We start from the raw sequence: 16,866 nt of genomic DNA, 5'->3' as shown, positions 1-16,866 counted from the left end.
ATCCTCCATGACTGCGAGTGCATACGTCCTAGGTACTCCTCCACAGCTGTGGGTGATTCTACCCTGTGCACTCCTCCACAGCTGTGGGTGCTCCTGCCATGTGCACTGCTCCACAGCTGTGGGTGCATGAACTATGCACGCTCCTACGTTACTGGTGTGTTCCCACCCCAAGCACTTCTTGACTGCGTGTGCTTGCACCACACATGCTCCTCCACGGCTGTACACACGTACACTCCGTGTAGTTCTACATGAGCATGGATGCACGCACCCTACGTGCGCCTCCACGGCCAGAGGTGCACCCACCCTACGCACTCCTCCACAGCCGTGGGTGCACATATCCCGCGGTTGTTCCTCCAACACTCTGGGCGCGCGCACCCTGCGCGCTCCTCCATGGCAGTGCGTGCACGCACCCCACCCACTTACACGCGAGTGGGGGCGCACGTACCCCACTCGTGCTCCTCCACGCCCGCTCCCCCGCGCCCCATACCCTGAGGCTGGCGGACCCCCCGCTGCCGGCGGGGCAGAGCAGAGCAGAGCAGAGCAGGGAAAGGGAACAGAAAGGAAGGCAAGGCAAGGCAAGGCAGGGCGGGGGCCGCCGCCGCCCGCCGCCCTTTAAGAGCCGCGGCGGGAGCGGCGCTGGCCCCACCCGCCGGCCGCGGGGCCGGGCCGTCCCCCTCATTAATATGAAGGCGGCGGCAGCGGCGGCGAATGGGTAATGAAGCTGTCACTCCGGCACCTACTTGTTGGGTGTCCGCGGAGCCGAGGCGCACAGAGGGCGAGCGGAGCCCGCGGGAGGGGAGCGGCGGCGGAGCGCTCCGGGCGGCCCCGCCGGCAGCCCATGCCCTGCGCCCCCCGGCGCGCTGCGGGCGGCTCCCCCGCCGCCCATGCCGCGAGCGGCCGCCGGTCCGTGGCCGGTGGGCTCGGCGGGCTCCTCTGAGGCGGCCGCGCGGAGCAGCAGGCATGCGGGGCGCCGGCCGGCGGAGCCGGGCCCCCCGCGCCGCCGCGCTCGGCCTGGCGCTGCTCCTCGCCTCCTGCGTGCAGGTAGGGGGGCGCGGGGGGCTCCGCGCCCGGCCGCGGGGCGCCGGCGGGGGCGCGTCTCTCTCCTCCCGCTGCCCGCGTTTCCACCTTGCCGCGTATCTTCTCCGTGTGTGATTTTTTTAATGTAGACGTATATGCCGCCGCGGCGGGGTGACCCCGCAGCCGGCGAAAGTTGGAGGGGGGAACCGCGGAGCGCCTCGCCGCAGCCCCGCGCTGCCCCCGGCCGCGGTAGTAACGAGGCTGTCTCCCCTTTGATTTTTATTTTTAGGTGTCCCGGTCCACGGGCTATTTCGAGCTGCAGCTTAACTCGGTGCGGAATGTAAACGGCGAGTTGTTCAATGGGGAATGCTGCGATGGCATGAAAAGCCCCCAGAACCTGGACTGTACCCGGGACGAGTGCGACACTTACGTGAAAGTCTGCCTCAAGGAATACCAGGCCAAGATCACTCCGGTCGGACCCTGCAACTACGGATTCGGATCTACCCCCGTTCTCGGTGGAAATATTTTCTATTTGAACAGCAACAAATACTCCCATCAAGGCAGAACCCCCGAGACGGGGAGGATTGTTATTCCCTTTCAGTTTGCGTGGCCGGTAGGTTGATGATCGGGCTGTCGTTATCGCCCTTTTTTTGTTTCCACACCCCCTCCCCCCGTCGGTTCTGCAGCGCCTGCCCGCTCCCCCGTTAGAAAGCCGGGCGAGCTGCCGGTGCGCTGCCCGGGCGGGGCCGGCCGCCTCCCGGGGCTGCGGGGCACGGCCGGCGGGAGGGGGGTGCGGGGGGTGTGCGCTGCCCGCGCCCCGCGGAGGGGTGCCGGGGCCGCGACAGCTTCGCAAGGGGCTGCCGGCGGGGACGGCCCGGGGGTGCCGGGGAGCGGCTGCGGAATGGCCGGCGGCTGCGGACTGACCGCGTGACGGGTTCCCGTGCAGGCTGCAGGTGCGGCTTGCAGCGGCTTGTGCGCGGCAAATTAAAAAAAAAAAAACCCAACACAAACCCGAAAAAGCAATAATAGTGAAAAGCCGCCCCCGAAAGCCGCAGCCCGACGGCAGCAGCGCGCCCCGGGGCCGCGGAGCCCCCGCGGCTCCGCGCAGGGCCAGGCTGCCCCCGGCAGGGGGCGCCGCCGGGCGGCGCGCGGCGCAGGTGGGGGCGCGGGGCGCGTGCCGCGGCTCGCGAAGGGCGCGAGCTGCCGCCCCTCCTGGGGCGCGGGCGGGGCCGCGCGGCGGCGGCGCGCGCGGCGGCGGTTGGAGGGGCGGGAGCCGCCGCCGCCGGTGGGCGTGAGGGCTCGGGCGGCGGCCGCGGCGGGGGCCTCCCGCGTCCCAGGCGCAGCGAGCCCCCACACCTGCGCAGGGCTGCTGAGCGCGGCGCTCTCCGCCTCCCGGCCGGCGAAGGGAGGCTGGAGCTGCCCGCTTCCCGGCGCACGAGTCGGGAGGGAGCGTCCGAAGCGGAGCCCTGCTCTGATCCTGCCAGAAACTGGATCCGTGCCTCGGCTGCGTGGCGGCGGGAGCTGTGGGCGTGCGAGACCCTGGTGCTGCCCCCGTCTCTCTCTGCCCTTCCCTCCCCTCAGGATCTCGGGCGTTTTTGTGAGAAATCTGTTACCTCAGCCCCCGCTTCCCCTTGTGCCGCCTGACTGAGGGGGCACATCCGCAGGGGCTGCAGGCCGACGCTCGTCCCCGTCCTTGGAGGACGGGGGTGCTTCTGCTTTTCGGGGGTGCTGGGTGCGGAGAGGGGCCCGTGCTAGGGCGGGCGGGAGGAAAGGCCGGGCTTTCTGCCCGGCTGCAGGCAGGTAGGATCCTGCATGGAGTTTCACAGCTGTTGCTCCTGGCCCTTCCAAGTGGGCCACGGGGTGGAGGCTGGCAAGTTGCGAGGCGCTGAGGAATGGGGGTGGTGCAATGCCCTAGCTCAGGAGGGAGATGAGTATCGATCGGAAGCCCCGGTACCTGCGGATTGCGTTTGGCACCTGGTGACTAACAGATGAAGTGGCCCTTGGCGACCTCTCGAGAGATGGAGCTCGGGGGATCTTTGTTACCTGCAAAACTGCTGCTAGGAATGGTCAGGGACAAAACTGCTCACTCATGTTTTGTGCTAAAGGAAACCAGTCCCCATAAATCAGTTAACTTTCTGCAGTACCAGGGACCCTCCAACCTGATGCTCATGCACCTCAAATTAAGAACTGACCACTGTTTGAAGGTAGGGGTTTTGCTCGAGGTTAAAAAAATGGTACAACCAATAAATTTCTCTGTGCAGAGGTGCTTACACTCTGATTGCTAAGTTGGGGTGTTTTGATTGCATTTTTTGATTGCTGTGGCCTGTTGATGTTAGAAAGATTCTTGTTAACAGGTATAGCCAATACCGTAAAAACAGGCTATTTAGAACTCTGCTCTTAAGTTATAAGATCAAAGGGAAAATTAACATTCTTTCTCCTCTTTATTGACCATTTAATACAGGCTTGATGAAATCGTAAACTCTTCAGTAGGAGACTTCAGTAACATTAGCACCTCAAACTTTATATGTTATCTGTATGAGGAAGTAAAAGTAACTTAATTCACACTTTTATTTTGCCAGTTTCTAGTATTGCTACTTGAAACAAGAGGAGGGTTTGATAATCCTTACAATGCAGGTCCCTAAGTCCAGCCTTCTTTGGTTTTCCTCTGTTGGAATAAGCACATTCCTACCTTGCAGCTGCCGGATATTGTTGTTCTATGCTCATCAAGCTTTAAGAAAGGCCTGTTTGACCTACCTCTTGCCGCTAAATTACTACAGTGTCTCTTGCGTACAATACCGTGTCTGCTGCTGTTTTATCATTGCCTCCAGCATTTTAAAGGACTTGAAATATTTGGTCTTTCTTTCCACTGTTTTTTTGCAGCTGTTGCAAAGCAGCCTGTAATTTATTTAAACAGTGCCACTGCAGTTTAGTGGGTGGCTGGCTGATTTTTGGAAGGTTTACTGAATACTCTCCCTGCCCACCCTCAATTCTAAAAATAAGTTGTGGAGTAGTTGTACTTTTAAAAACAGTCCCTGTATTGCAGTCCATGGATGCACTTATGCAAAGAAGTCCCTCCTGTATGTTGTAGTTACATCTTGAACTCTGGATGTTCAGTCTGTTGATGGGGAACCGCAACATCTTTATCACAATGGTACATAAGCTATATAGACTCTGCAAGGGAAGGCTTAATTGGAATGCTAGTTTAACCCAAGGGTTTTTTGAAGTAGGCTGAGTTCCTGGGTTAGGTTTCAACTCTCTGGGGTAATTTCAAAATTATTCTCAAATAATACTCTCTCTCTACTCAAGCTTGCACACAAGAAACAACAATATGGACATAGTCTTTTCATATGACTTTTTTTTTTGCTGTGTGACAGTAATGACAGTAAATGTTCCTTTATTGAATATGCTGGAAAGGGACAAGACTAAAGACAATCAGAAATTGTGTCCTTCACTTATGAAACAAATTTGCTTTGGTGCTGGCAGTGAGAGGAGGACTTATTTCAGTAGTTCTAGTTTGGGTTTTTAAGACTGAGAAATCCAACCCTAATGAAAGCCAGCGATGGTATATGTGGACTTCTTACTGAACCTCATCTTAATGAGAACTCCTTCACTTAAGGAGACTAACATATTAATGTATAAATCACTTGAGGGAGGTTTTCTTGATGTCTGTTTGATATTGCAGTGTCCTGAGCTAGCAGTAGCTCTAAGACAAGTAGTATCTTGAAAGGTGTTTTTTTGCCTTGGTTTTGTTATACTGATCTTTTTTTTTTTAATTGTTAAAATTCTCCTCTAAAATTTGGACAAGTGTCTCTTCTGTAAAGCTACAGTACCAGAGTTCAGTGACTTCCACTGTTTGATACAGTGTCAGTTATGCAGTTTATTCCCATTTCCTGTCTTTTTAAAATATCATTAGTCTGATCTCTGATTTGCAAGAGGAGCTTGGGATATTGCCAAAAAGTTCTTAAAATTGCTACCTTGGGATACATCATCCACAAAAAACTGGCAGTGGGAGAGGCTGAGGAACAGCTAGAACAATACAGCTGTCTTCTTCACCCACCTACCTCCCATTTTCTTTGCCTCCTGCTGTAAAACTTAAAGCTTAATGCTCATTTGAGATTAAGGAACAAACAAATGATGCAATTAAAATTTATGTGCAACTTTAAAACAAAATAGAACAATTAAAGTAGGTTTGAAGAATTGATTCTGATCACTTAACGCAGTTTAGGTTCATTAGTTCAAGCATTTTTTTTCTAGCACAAAGCTGTTCAGACACTGAAGCTTCAGAAATACAATTGCACAGCAATATTTATCAACAACAATTAGGTTATTAGCAGAATTTTAGATTTGGGTTTAATTGAAGGCTGCTTCTGAAGATGATGTTTTAAAGTTATAGGCTTTCTGCTGGATGGGTTATGTTGAACAATTTTTCTTACTCCTTTGCAAGATGGCATGAAATGGAGTTGTGTGTGTGTGGTTTTTCCCTCCACCCTGTTCCTTCCCTCAGGGAATTCACAGCTTTTCCTGCACCGTAAATATTGGTATGGCATCCATTACTTCAGTTAATTAGTCATATAGAGGAATTGTTCTGACTAGTTGTGGATGTTGAAACCATGTATTACAGTATGTATCATCTCCCCTCAGTCCCTCTGTTTTTGAGATTCTAGTGTGACTGGTAGTCAGTGCAATGTACGTATGAGTACAGTATACTCTGAACTCCACAGGTGAACTTCAGAGTTCAGGGCCTTGGGGATAAGTAGCAGAAACAAGCAATTTCCCTTCTCTTTTTCCTTGGTGCTTACCTAGGACTCTGTGTACCTCTCTGAAGAAGGGATAGTAGAGGTTCAGGCAGCCCTCACAACTTGCTTGGATAAAGGGTGCCTTCCCCACTAGAATGTGGGCAACTACTTTATTATTTTTGTAAGCACTGATCTTAAGTGTTTCCTATTTAGAGTGTGATTGTAGCACCTCTCTCTAAACTTCTGAAGTACTTTTAACTTTCAGGTAGATAAAAATGTGCGGAAGTATATGAATTTAATATGCAGGCTCTGTGTGAGTTTCATCCACGTGCAGTCCACATGCGAGTCTCACCCACATGCCTGGAAGGGTTCAGTCTTGATCTAAAACATACACAGGAGCATGAACCATCAAATATGTAAAGCTGTTGAGAGGATAACTTGGCTGCAGCGGTAAATGTTGAATTTCTTAGAAAGCAACCCCTCCCCTGCCAAAACCTGAGCAGGAATACTTGAGCTTATAGCTTTTATTACTTAATGGGTGCAGTGTTCTGTTTGGCACTTTCAGATGTTGTCTACTTCAGTATAGGATTCTGTGTCAAGCTCTCTCAATCCTTCCGGTTTGAAAAACGAAGGTGGTTAGGCCCTGGAAGGCATCTAGCCTTGAAGCGTGTCATCTGGGATCCCTGGTGCCTGTAGGGAACTAGATAGCCTAACTGTAGGAAGTGTTCTTGTCTATTTTTGTTTGGCTGGTAGATCTACAGTTGGTCTACCTTCTGTCTTAACACAGCCATCACTACTCTCTGATCAGGATCTTGAGGCTTTATAATGAAAACATCCTGGATTAGATTACTCTGTGCTCCCTGATAGAGTAAACATGCATGTCAGCTTGAATGACAGCCCATTGTGACAGATATGCTTAAATTAAGCAGGTTAAAGTTAGGCCATTTAGCACTGAAAAAGGTGCTTGTACACAGCTGTACCCCAGGAACAGTATGTACACTTTTCTCATGAAGAAGATCAGAATTTCACAAATGAAGCGTCCTCAAGTGATACACAGCAAGCTTTACATCTAAATAGTTGTTCTTTGCTCCATTGAAACTGCCTTTAAAAAGAGTATGTGCATGCAAACACATAGTCCCAAGCAAGACCTGAGGGCAGGGATTAAGAAGTGAGAGCAAGACTTTATGCCAAAATGTAAAATTCACCTGGTATAGTGATGGGTTGTAATGTACATGCATCACACCTCATTAGCAGAGGACGTCAGCATGGAAAAAATCATGTCGTTGATAGCCGTATATTGATGAATGACATAAATGTTTAATGTCTTATTTGCCAGCAGCCTAACTTTTTTCCTCAGGTGGAAGGCTCTGCTGATAGCACAAAGCTTCCTTTTCAATACTGGACCACTTCCCCCCCCCCCCCCCTCCCCAAGCTTGCCGCTTGCTTACTGACTCAGCCTGATTGGCTTGTCAGTAGACTCTAGGACTGCTGTGGTAACTGGCATGCCAAACTTTCTTATTTTGACAGAACACCTGCAGTCCTTGTGCTCATAAAACCTTCCCCTGCCTGTTGCAATTCATGGACAGATGTATTGTGGGTCAGAAAACATGGATCCATGTGATCCTTGTTTCCTCAGTTTTGGGGAAGTAGATCAGGGAATCATCTGCTTTCACCTGCTCAGTACTGTATTTGCCTTCAAACTTTTTTGATCAGAAATGAAAGGATGAGGTTGGGGGAATGGTTTATTATATAAATGGTATCCCTTTAGTTTCAAGTTACACAAATGCAAAGAGTAGCTTGCAGGTTTTGTTATACTCCTTCCTAAAAGAAGATAATTGCTGATGTTTTAGAGACTGAGTTTAGCAATGCTGGGTAGTGACAACTCCAGTTGATTTCAATAGCAGCTGCAGGTGTCACCTCTAAAAAAGAATCAAGGCCTTAATGGTGAGCACTTCAGAACCACTCTTTGAAAAAGGGATTTATTATTGGCATGCAGTGTGTGCCAGCAACTATTTGCAGCTTGCCCAGAATAGAAAGCCTAAAGACTTACGTTTCATGTAACTATAGAAAATCTGTCTTCTAATTTTAAGCAGAAATGTTCTTTGCACTCTTAATCTTTCATACATTGATGTCATTAAATCTAAAATTTCTGATGTCTTTGAAATAAATATGCCTCAGAGGACAGTATGCTGCTAACTATTTAAGCTTTTATACCTTAAAGTTCTGGGGGGTTTTTGAATGTCACAGAGATGGTCAGATAGTAAAGAACACTTCTATTTATACTCCTTGAAAGCTTCCTTAAATAAACACTTGCTTATTTATTAGGAACACTGAGGCTGAACTCAAAACTTGTAGACAAATAACCTTACCTCCCAGACACTGAGAGTGGTGTGCTTAGACACCTCTTGTCAACTTTCTAATCTTTATTCCAGAAGGTACTCCAGCCAGCATATCAGTGAAATGCTACACTCTTAGCCACACAGCTGGTGCGGGCATTAAATCTTTGACTGAAAATGGAATAGGTATTAAAGTAGTCGGGATTACTCTTACACTAGAGGATGTGAGCTGGAGAAGAGGGTGAGGTAGAAACAGAGAATGTTCAATTCACTGCAGTGTGATGGAGGCTTCATAGCACTGTCTTGGGGCTGTTTGAAGATGTTTCAAGCACTGTTTTCTTAAAAAAAAAAAAAGTCTGCATATGAAAGGTCTGCTAAAGACGTGACTGCTGTAGCTTTAATCTTAAACAATCAGGTTTATCTTTAACATAGTAGGTTGCAGTAAAACCATAATTGGTTGTGTTTATATCAGACTTGTGATGTTTGGCCTAATTGGGCCGTGTTCCTACTGTATTGTAGACTTTCTGAGTGATCCTGTGAAGTTCAAGGAAATCTGTTGGCATAGATGTTGAGAAGCTTTCTGTTATAAAAGCTACCTTCTGCGTTTGATGCTACTGCTTGTATTCCTTGTGCAAGTCCAGCTTGCTTTGAGGTACTATTAGAGTTCATTGTCAGAACAAAAGCTGCAAAAAGTTAAGCTTCTGTCAAACAATAAATGATGTGCAACAACTATGTTTTCTGGATGTAAAAAATACCAAAAATGGTTTAGTGCATTTTTAATCTGTTTGTCATTAACCAGTTGCCACAAAGTTTTTCTTGTACGAGAAGGATTGCATTTGAGACAGATATGCAAGGTAAATGATGAAATTTTTTTTTTTTAAATCTTTTCAAATGGGTTCTGTGCTATCCCTATGGGCCGGTGGCTGTCTGGCCTCTCTTGAGCAAGGCTGTCGAGTCACTACATGTAGGTGAGATGAGTGGAATTCATCCTTTCTGTGTAGTCTGACTCCTTCACTTGTTTTTCCTGTAGGTGTTGCTTTGTGTGAGTGTTGGCTCTGAAATACATGCTATGAACACACTTTAGAAACTGCTCTATTAAGTTCATAAAGCAGCTATGATTGCATCGTATACTTAGTCATCTGCAGAAGCTTTAAATTACTGTGTGCCTGAAAGCTTCCCTCCCTCCTCTTCTGAAAACAAGGCCAATGTTTTGTCAACTCTGTGTGGGTCCTATTTGCATTGCTTGCTCTAGTTTGGAGCTTCTCAGCCTACTGAAGAGACTAAAAAGGGAGGGTCACTTTCCTGCTAGCACATCATCTTAGTTTCCCTTGGTCCTCTCCAGTTCTAGATGCTAGTAATCCTCTGATCTGGGAGAAGCTTGGGAGCAGCAATTTGGAAGGAAAGAGGCTACTTGAAGGAGTGTATTTCAGGAGCAATAAGGGTGTACTGGCATTGCTTCTGGCTCCTTAATGCTTAGCCAGATGCTTACCCGAAAGATAGTTGCTACTGTTCCTTGGCAGTAACTCCACCATTCTCTTCCTCTTCAGCGCTCTGATATGCCTTTGAGCTTCTTGCTTGAAAGCTGCTCTGGCTTCTGGTTAGTGGGTATCCAAAATTGATCGGTCTTTGGCCAGAGATGACCACTGGCAGTACTGTCTGCCATAGCCAGTTGGTGGCTTCTGAGCTGCATGTTCAGCTGTCATGTGAGCAGGAGGTGGACATGTAACCTGACCACTTTCCCCTTCCCCTGCCACTGCCCCCAGGGTTGGAGAATGAACCAGTGTGGATGGCTAAGACCATCTGTGCTAGGTCATGTTGGGTACCTGCTGAACTTCTGCCTCCCATGGGACCCTCTTAGAGCTGCTGCCTTCCCCAGGGAGAGCTGCTGTACACCCTGGGAGACCTTTTGGGAGGGAGAAAGCTGAAGAGAGCTGTGTGATGCCTCTTGTGTAGATCATCTTGAGTCGGGGAGGAGTGGCCATCCCTGAGTCAACCATAGACTTTTGGTGCCTTTGCTTACTGTATAAGGAAAAACACTCTATATAGAACTTAATCTTTAAGACTGCTGTTTTAAGTGGAGACTATCGTATGTCCATTGATACTATAGATGAGCAATGAAGCTAGACCAGGACTGAACAGACGAGTTCATTTTTCAATTACTCAGATTCCTTTGGCTTTTTTTCTGGTCTGATGGCCAGAGTTTTGCTGAAACATACTTGGTTTTGGAAATCCAGTGTGTGCAACATAGTAGATACATTTCAGCATCACCAAAGATTTAAATACCATCCAGCTCTGTGAGATAAATGCTTGCGATTTCCCTGAAATGTCTCTACTGCTGCTTTTGATATTAAGCATTTTTCCTCCAATTCTATTTGGAAAATGTTTTACTGTTATAAAATCTTGTTGTTTAAGAGTTGGGCTATAGCTTATGCTCATTTATTAAACTTTTATTCCGAGGTCATTTTTTCAGAGTTGTAGTTAGCCTTTATTTTGTATAAAAAGGAGGAAATTTAAAGGTTTATTTTATTAATTGCTGTTTCAGATACTAAATAAAGTGTAAAAAGCCTATTTGACGGGAAGATCTTCTGATAGCAAGTGTTAAGAGAAACTCTCAGCTGAAACACATAGTAAGCATGGATTTTTATCTGTGGTTGAAATGACTGTTTGCTCCTCAGTAGCAGTTAGAATGCTGTATTAGATGGAAGGGGCAAGGCATTTCAAGGCTAAATGACAATCTTAGTCTTACTTGATTAGAGCTTGCAGAGGTTGCTAAGAAACAGCCTAATAGTCCTTGAGTAACCAATTATATGCCTCTTGGACAGATGCACAGGTGCTCATTCTCTGAAGTTTTTTTTTTTTAAATCTGAGATAAGACTTGGAGTATTAGTACATAAATTGCAGTCTGTTTACATCCTGCTTCAGGCTTGAAAGTCCTGATTATATATATCTTGTTCCCAGCAGGATGTGTTCTGGTGTCTTTTGTTCAGTACATTACTATTTGATTATTATTACACTTAAATTGTTTTTGCAATGCCTTTTCTACTTCTAGATAGTCCACTAGGTCTCTAGTCTCTCCTATGCTTTGTAGTACTCTGAACATACCAGCTTAAGTAACTTTAAGCATCTAACATTCAAATTGGATAAATTTTACATTTCTGGACTTTCAGTGAGTAGGCAATATTAATATTGATGCAGTATCCTACAATTGGTAGAAAATGCTAGTTGCAGGTAGAGCTAGCTTTCCTTATGCCTTCTGAAGCAGTTCTGTACCTGCAAATTGTAGTGAAATATCATATAAGCTGGAAGTTAACCTAAAACATCAAATAGGATTCTTTCAGGTTTCTTTTTTGCCAAGTGTGTATAGTTCTGTTTATAGCATTGTAAATTTGAAAGGTCTGCCTTAAAACACAATCAACACTTTTAATGTTAAAGTGCTGGGATTCCAGCTGGAGAACTTAAGTTCTAATTAGGGACCTTGTTCACACTGATAAGTGCTTTAAGCAGTAAGTTGAGAAATATGTAAACAGCTTAATTATTGATCTACTCCAATCAAGACTGAAGTAGAAGTTTTTAGGGTGTGCAGTTTTTGGTACTATTTACTGTTCTTCCTATTGATCGAGGACAATTTTAATAGCACTGGTCTGGTAATCTGTGCTGCTGCTTAATAGATTTTAATGGCAGTTCCTTTCTTTTACACCATGTCCAAAAAGAATTTTAGGGTGCTTTTGATAGTTCTCTGTTATGATAACATGATTTTCCTTGTATCACAACATGGAGTTTTTACTGTAACTGGCTACATGTAATCAGCAAAGTCTACAAGTCAGGCCATGTTTACTTGGACTATTAAGAGCAAGTACAACCATCTGCTGCCCCTCTCTAATGACTGTTTTTTGTACACAACAATGAGCTGATAGCACCTCCTGTGTTAGTTATAAACTGTTGTTTAAACCATATGTTTATATATAGGCCCAAAATGTTTTAGTGTTGTATTTGGCTGTTGGAGACCTTTGTAGAACAGAGTATTGTTTCTGTGATTCATCTACACAGACCAGTGCTTTCCTCTATCAGAAAGCGAGGAAGGGAAGGAAGTAGAGAAACTGAAATGTTTCTACTTTCATACATGCTTAAGATGTTGTTTGTCAAATATTTAGTGCTCCTGCAGTTTGCTGTTGAGCTGTGGTAACTTCAGGGTTGTACGGTTTATAGCTTGTAGTCACTTCACATCTCCTCTTGCTCTGTAAGAGGTGAAGGGTAAAGTGATTGCTCAAACTTAGCTGGTGGCAATTCTTTAGAGGTTAATTTCTAGAATTCAAATCCCTTTTTTTCTAACTCTGCGTGTCCCAGACTTAAACTGTGGACTGTCAGAACGTAATTGTCACAGGGCTTAGACAGAAGAACAAACTGTTGCCTATCAACAGATCTTCTCAAGCTGTTCATATCTACTCCCAGATCACCGCAAATGTAAGGTGAATAAAATAAGCTTTAGCTGGCAGAAAAAGATAGTCTTGACTTGTGGCAGCTTGCTATCAGTGATAATTTGTTTGTCACAAAGCCCTGAGGATGGGTTTTCAAGATTTGGTAGTCTGTGAAACTTCAGCTTGCCAAGGAATCTGGAGAAGACAGAACAGCTGAAGAGTCAGTGGCAAATGAAGTACTAAAGAAACTCTGAAAAGTATTCACTAGTTCATATTCTTGAGTTATGAATCCAGCTTTGGACTAGCAAAATTAGTCTCCAGGTTTTTTTAACGTTACCTTACTTTACCTGGCTTCATTCTGTTCTCTATTGATACTCATCCTTATGAGGAAAGCTGTAACATTGGTACCCACCAAAGTAACTGGGGGTCAATAATGAAAGGAACTTGAAGGCTTGCTGAGATAATCTTCCTTTCACAGCTTCCAGACCCCATGTCAATGGGAGGAGAAGGGAAAAAATAGAGAAGCACTCTTAATTTACTTGCTTAGAGTAAATTTACAGGGCGAGCACCTGCTTTCAAATGTTGTTCCATGTACTTTGCTACACTTGTTACAAAGCTTTCCTCCCAAAGGCGTGCCAGTTTGTGGATTTTGTCTTATTTGTAATAATATGAAGTTATGTCAGATCCCCTCTAGTTTACATTAATCTGAAATATATGGTTTGATATTAAAGTTCTGATGCTGCTTTGTTATGGTGGGATTGATCAAGTCTTCGTTGTCATATATTCAAATAGGTACATTGGAATTGTAGGCTTCATATACTATTGTATGCTGTGTTTATTTGCTGCTGTAAGCAGTTAATTTTTAATAGTAATTAAATACAACATAATGGTTGGTGCTGCAAACATGTGATGAAGTTTTACTGTAACCACAAAGTACTGTTCAGAAGATCCAATCCTGCTGCTGGAATAAGATACAAGCATTTGTTTCAGGAACATGTTTATAAACTTAGTTTTTTCACTAAACTCTGGTGTTCCCATGTATATTTAACTAAGTATGCATGTCTGTGTGCAGAATCCCTGTTTAATCCTTTATTCAAGTTCCTTGCATGTGTTGATCTACGTGAGAGAACTTGCACTATCTCTAACAGTGGTGACTCTTATTTTTCTGCTCAACTTATTCCTGTAAACTTATGGAGAACAGCAAGATATGGATGTAGCTTTGGTTGTGTCCGCAGTGTCCTGGTTCAAAGAGCTGAGGATGTTGTAAGGGAAGTGAGCGGCTACCTGTGAAGTTGAAATAAGGTGGTGGCTTTGTTTGTTTCTCTGCCAGCCTCTTTAGCATGTGCAGAAATTAAAAACTGAGCTGGTGTTCAGTTTGGGGCTGAAATGAAGGACAGCTTAAGTGTGTTATCCCCTTTTTCTGGATTAATGACAGTTGTTACTAGCTGTGAGGAAACCTATAATCTATTTGATAAGTCTCTTGTGCAAATGTGAAGTTCAAATTGAGTGAAACTGTCATGCAACTCGCGTAGCAATAAAACCTAGACATTTGTGTTCCTCATGGCAAAAAGGTCTATGACAATACCTGTGCTCAGAGCCCATGCCATTGGAGAAAAATGATGCATTTTGTTTGGAGCTATACAAATGTTTGATCAGTCAGCTGTTGCTATGACTGGGTCAGCAAAGCCTTTGCCTCTTGTGTCCTCTTTCAAATGCAACTGATGCTGCCCAACTAGCTCTAGAGTTGACTCAGTTGGGTAGGACTGATGAGAGAGTTGAAGAGGACTTAGGAACACAGTGCCCTAATCTCTGTGCTCCTTTAGGAACAGAAGTTGAGTATGGCCTCTCTTTTTCCTAGGGCAAGACATCTAGGCTTATTAGTTTGAACTTGTGGGCATTTGCTTTTCAAAAAACAAAGGGAAAGACTGCAGTGCTATCGACAGCTAACAGTATTTAAAAGGGTTAAGATTAAAACACTACTCTCTCTTCCTGGGAAATTTGCATACATAGAACTTGGGGGCATATCTATTTTTTTCCTATATTTGTCTACCTTCTTAGTATGCATATTTCCAATACAAAAGAGAGTGCATGCAGGTGTTCTGTGTTTAGAACAATAATTAAAGTATGTTATTACATAGTTAGTTTAATTCCCTCTTGACTTCAAGTTGAAATTATAATGATGCATGGCTTGTAGTGCCCAGAGGACACTAATATCCATGCCACATGGAGCGTGGAGGGGAGGGGAAGAGCAGTATTAATTACTAGTTCATCTTTGAATTCTAAATATTAGCATAAACCAAGTCTCTTGCACTAACCATTAATGGGTCTTCATGGTTGTTACGTACACTTCAAAAGAGACAATCTAGCTACATTTTCATTAGTGCAACAAAAAAGTATACATATAATGGGCTTAATTTATCTTGGACTTGTTCCAAAACTTAAGGAAAGGAGTAGGACGTGGATACTTGGTTAATATCAAGTTTGTCTGAAACAGTTCAAAGGTGGTAGCAAGGCTGAAAGCTTCAGCTTAAATCTAATAAAATGATGTTAAGATGGTACCCAACTGTCTGCATGGTATTGTACATGTGTTTTTCAAAAAGGCTTTTTTCTCTGTTCTCTAATTTCATCAATACTTTCCTCTGTTCTTTGCTATTGGATGAACTCAGTGGATTTCAGCAAACTGCTAGTGCTAGCTTCAGCTGTGGTGGAGAGGACTGTATCTTAATAGCTGTGAAGTCATGAAAGTATCCAAGATGTAAATAGCTTGTTTATTTCCTTTTATGTAATGATCAGGCAAAATGTCTATTGAAACTTAATCCTGTGATCCTCTATGTAAACCAGTGTTTTCTGGTAGGTTTCCAACTTTTCTTTTTGTCCACTAAAATCAGATGCTCGCAGAGAAACATCTGCTGGAATTGCTAATCTTTTCTCTTGTATACAACTTCTGATTTAATCTCAATTTCTAATCTCAATTAAAAAACAACACCCTGTGTTCTCCCTAAATTGGGTGGAAGGGAAGGCTATTACTTGAGGTTCTAGCAGATTTGCAGGATTGATGCATGTGGGGTTAATTTCATTTTCCTTCCTGCTGCTTCTGCTCTAGAACTGTCAAAAAGAGAAACAAAATCTGGGGAGGTTACACTAGGTTCTCCCATCTGAGAGACAGGTACAATACAAACTGTGGCACTTGTTTGACTACCCTCAGGTAAACTAGTAGGATGTTGTCTCTTCTTTTTGTATGGTTGTAGTATAGCATACCAAATTCTATTGTTTTGGTAGCTGTTATATTTTAAATAGTTTTGTTTTGGTAATTGGCTGGCTCTTCTACTATCTGATTTCTTCTAAGGTATAGAAGGAAAGCTTGCTGATGCTATTTTGTATCCCAATTTGCTTTCCAGAAAACCTCATTGGAACAGGCACATTAACACCTATATCAAAGAATATTTAAAGATTGGTTAACTTTTAATCAGATTGCGTAAAGGTTTAGGGTATATAGATGTGTTAGATAAATTAAGTAGCAGAGGGGAGCTGTGGCAGTGGGAAGGGTGACTAATGCTTCTTCTGAGCACTGGTATTGGCTGGTTGCATTAGCTCTCTCATGTCCTGCGCTCATCATTAGCTCTGATGAGCTATTGAAACAAAGCTAAGTGACGAGCAGGATGGTTTGTTAAGACTCTGTGTTCAGGTGGATTTTACTTTGTGTACATATCATCCTTCTTTATAGTGTCAGTTGTTCTTCCACAGCGGTCATGTATGAACAGAGTATTGCAGTGCTTGGGCATCTGTGGACAAGCTGGCAGGTGGGAGAAGCTATTCTTTTTGAGGCCCGTTTTCCACATGCCTAAAGCTTTTTGTGGGATGCTAGGCCTCTGTCCAGCAGATCTAAGGCTCACATCCAAGATGCAGGCAAAATCTGCCATGTTCTTTGTGGCAGATCGGAATGTGTGTGGTGGGGTGGGCTTCCTTTACATAGAAGAAAAGCAGGTTTACTGAGTTGTTGAATGGCATTGAGTTTCTGGAAGTCTTTTCCCATGACTTGTTAGAGACCTGAAGGAGAAGGTCTTCTGTGGGTACTGACCAAAATGTTTAAGGCATTTTTTCACTACTGGACAGTGTGCAAAAGTTCAAATCAAAAAGTTTACTTGAAATAGGTTTATCTCAATAGGTATGGCTCCAAAAGGCCTGTAATGTCTTAATTCCTGCTTTCCCACCCCCTTTCATTTTGGTCTAAAATGTGTTTCCCGAGGTCACTAAGGATTCTGCTCTTGGCTCAAATTTTGAATCTCTATTGGCTGAGCCTACAGTCACTGTCAGGTACGTAGCTACTGAGGCAGATCCAAAGGGATAAGCAGATGTATCTAT

General features: G+C 44.8%; 1 protein-coding gene across 1 annotated transcript in view; it reads left to right on the top strand.

Annotated features, from left to right (window-relative positions):
- Positions 1-708: 708 nt before the first annotated feature.
- JAG2 (jagged canonical Notch ligand 2) overlaps positions 709-16,866 on the top strand; it is a 73,630-nt gene continuing 57,472 nt past the window's right edge. The window contains exons 1-2 of the mRNA XM_075503741.1: positions 709-1,041; positions 1,307-1,630. Of these exons, the coding sequence (XP_075359856.1) occupies positions 709-1,041; positions 1,307-1,630 (657 nt within the window). The remainder of the gene's footprint in view (positions 1,042-1,306; positions 1,631-16,866) is intronic.

Source organism: Mycteria americana, chromosome 5 (genome assembly GCF_035582795.1).
Source record: "Mycteria americana isolate JAX WOST 10 ecotype Jacksonville Zoo and Gardens chromosome 5, USCA_MyAme_1.0, whole genome shotgun sequence".
Lineage (NCBI taxonomy): Eukaryota > Metazoa > Chordata > Aves > Ciconiiformes > Ciconiidae > Mycteria > Mycteria americana.
Note: the sequence above shows the minus strand (reverse complement) of the source record. Positions and strands in the feature narration are given on the sequence as shown.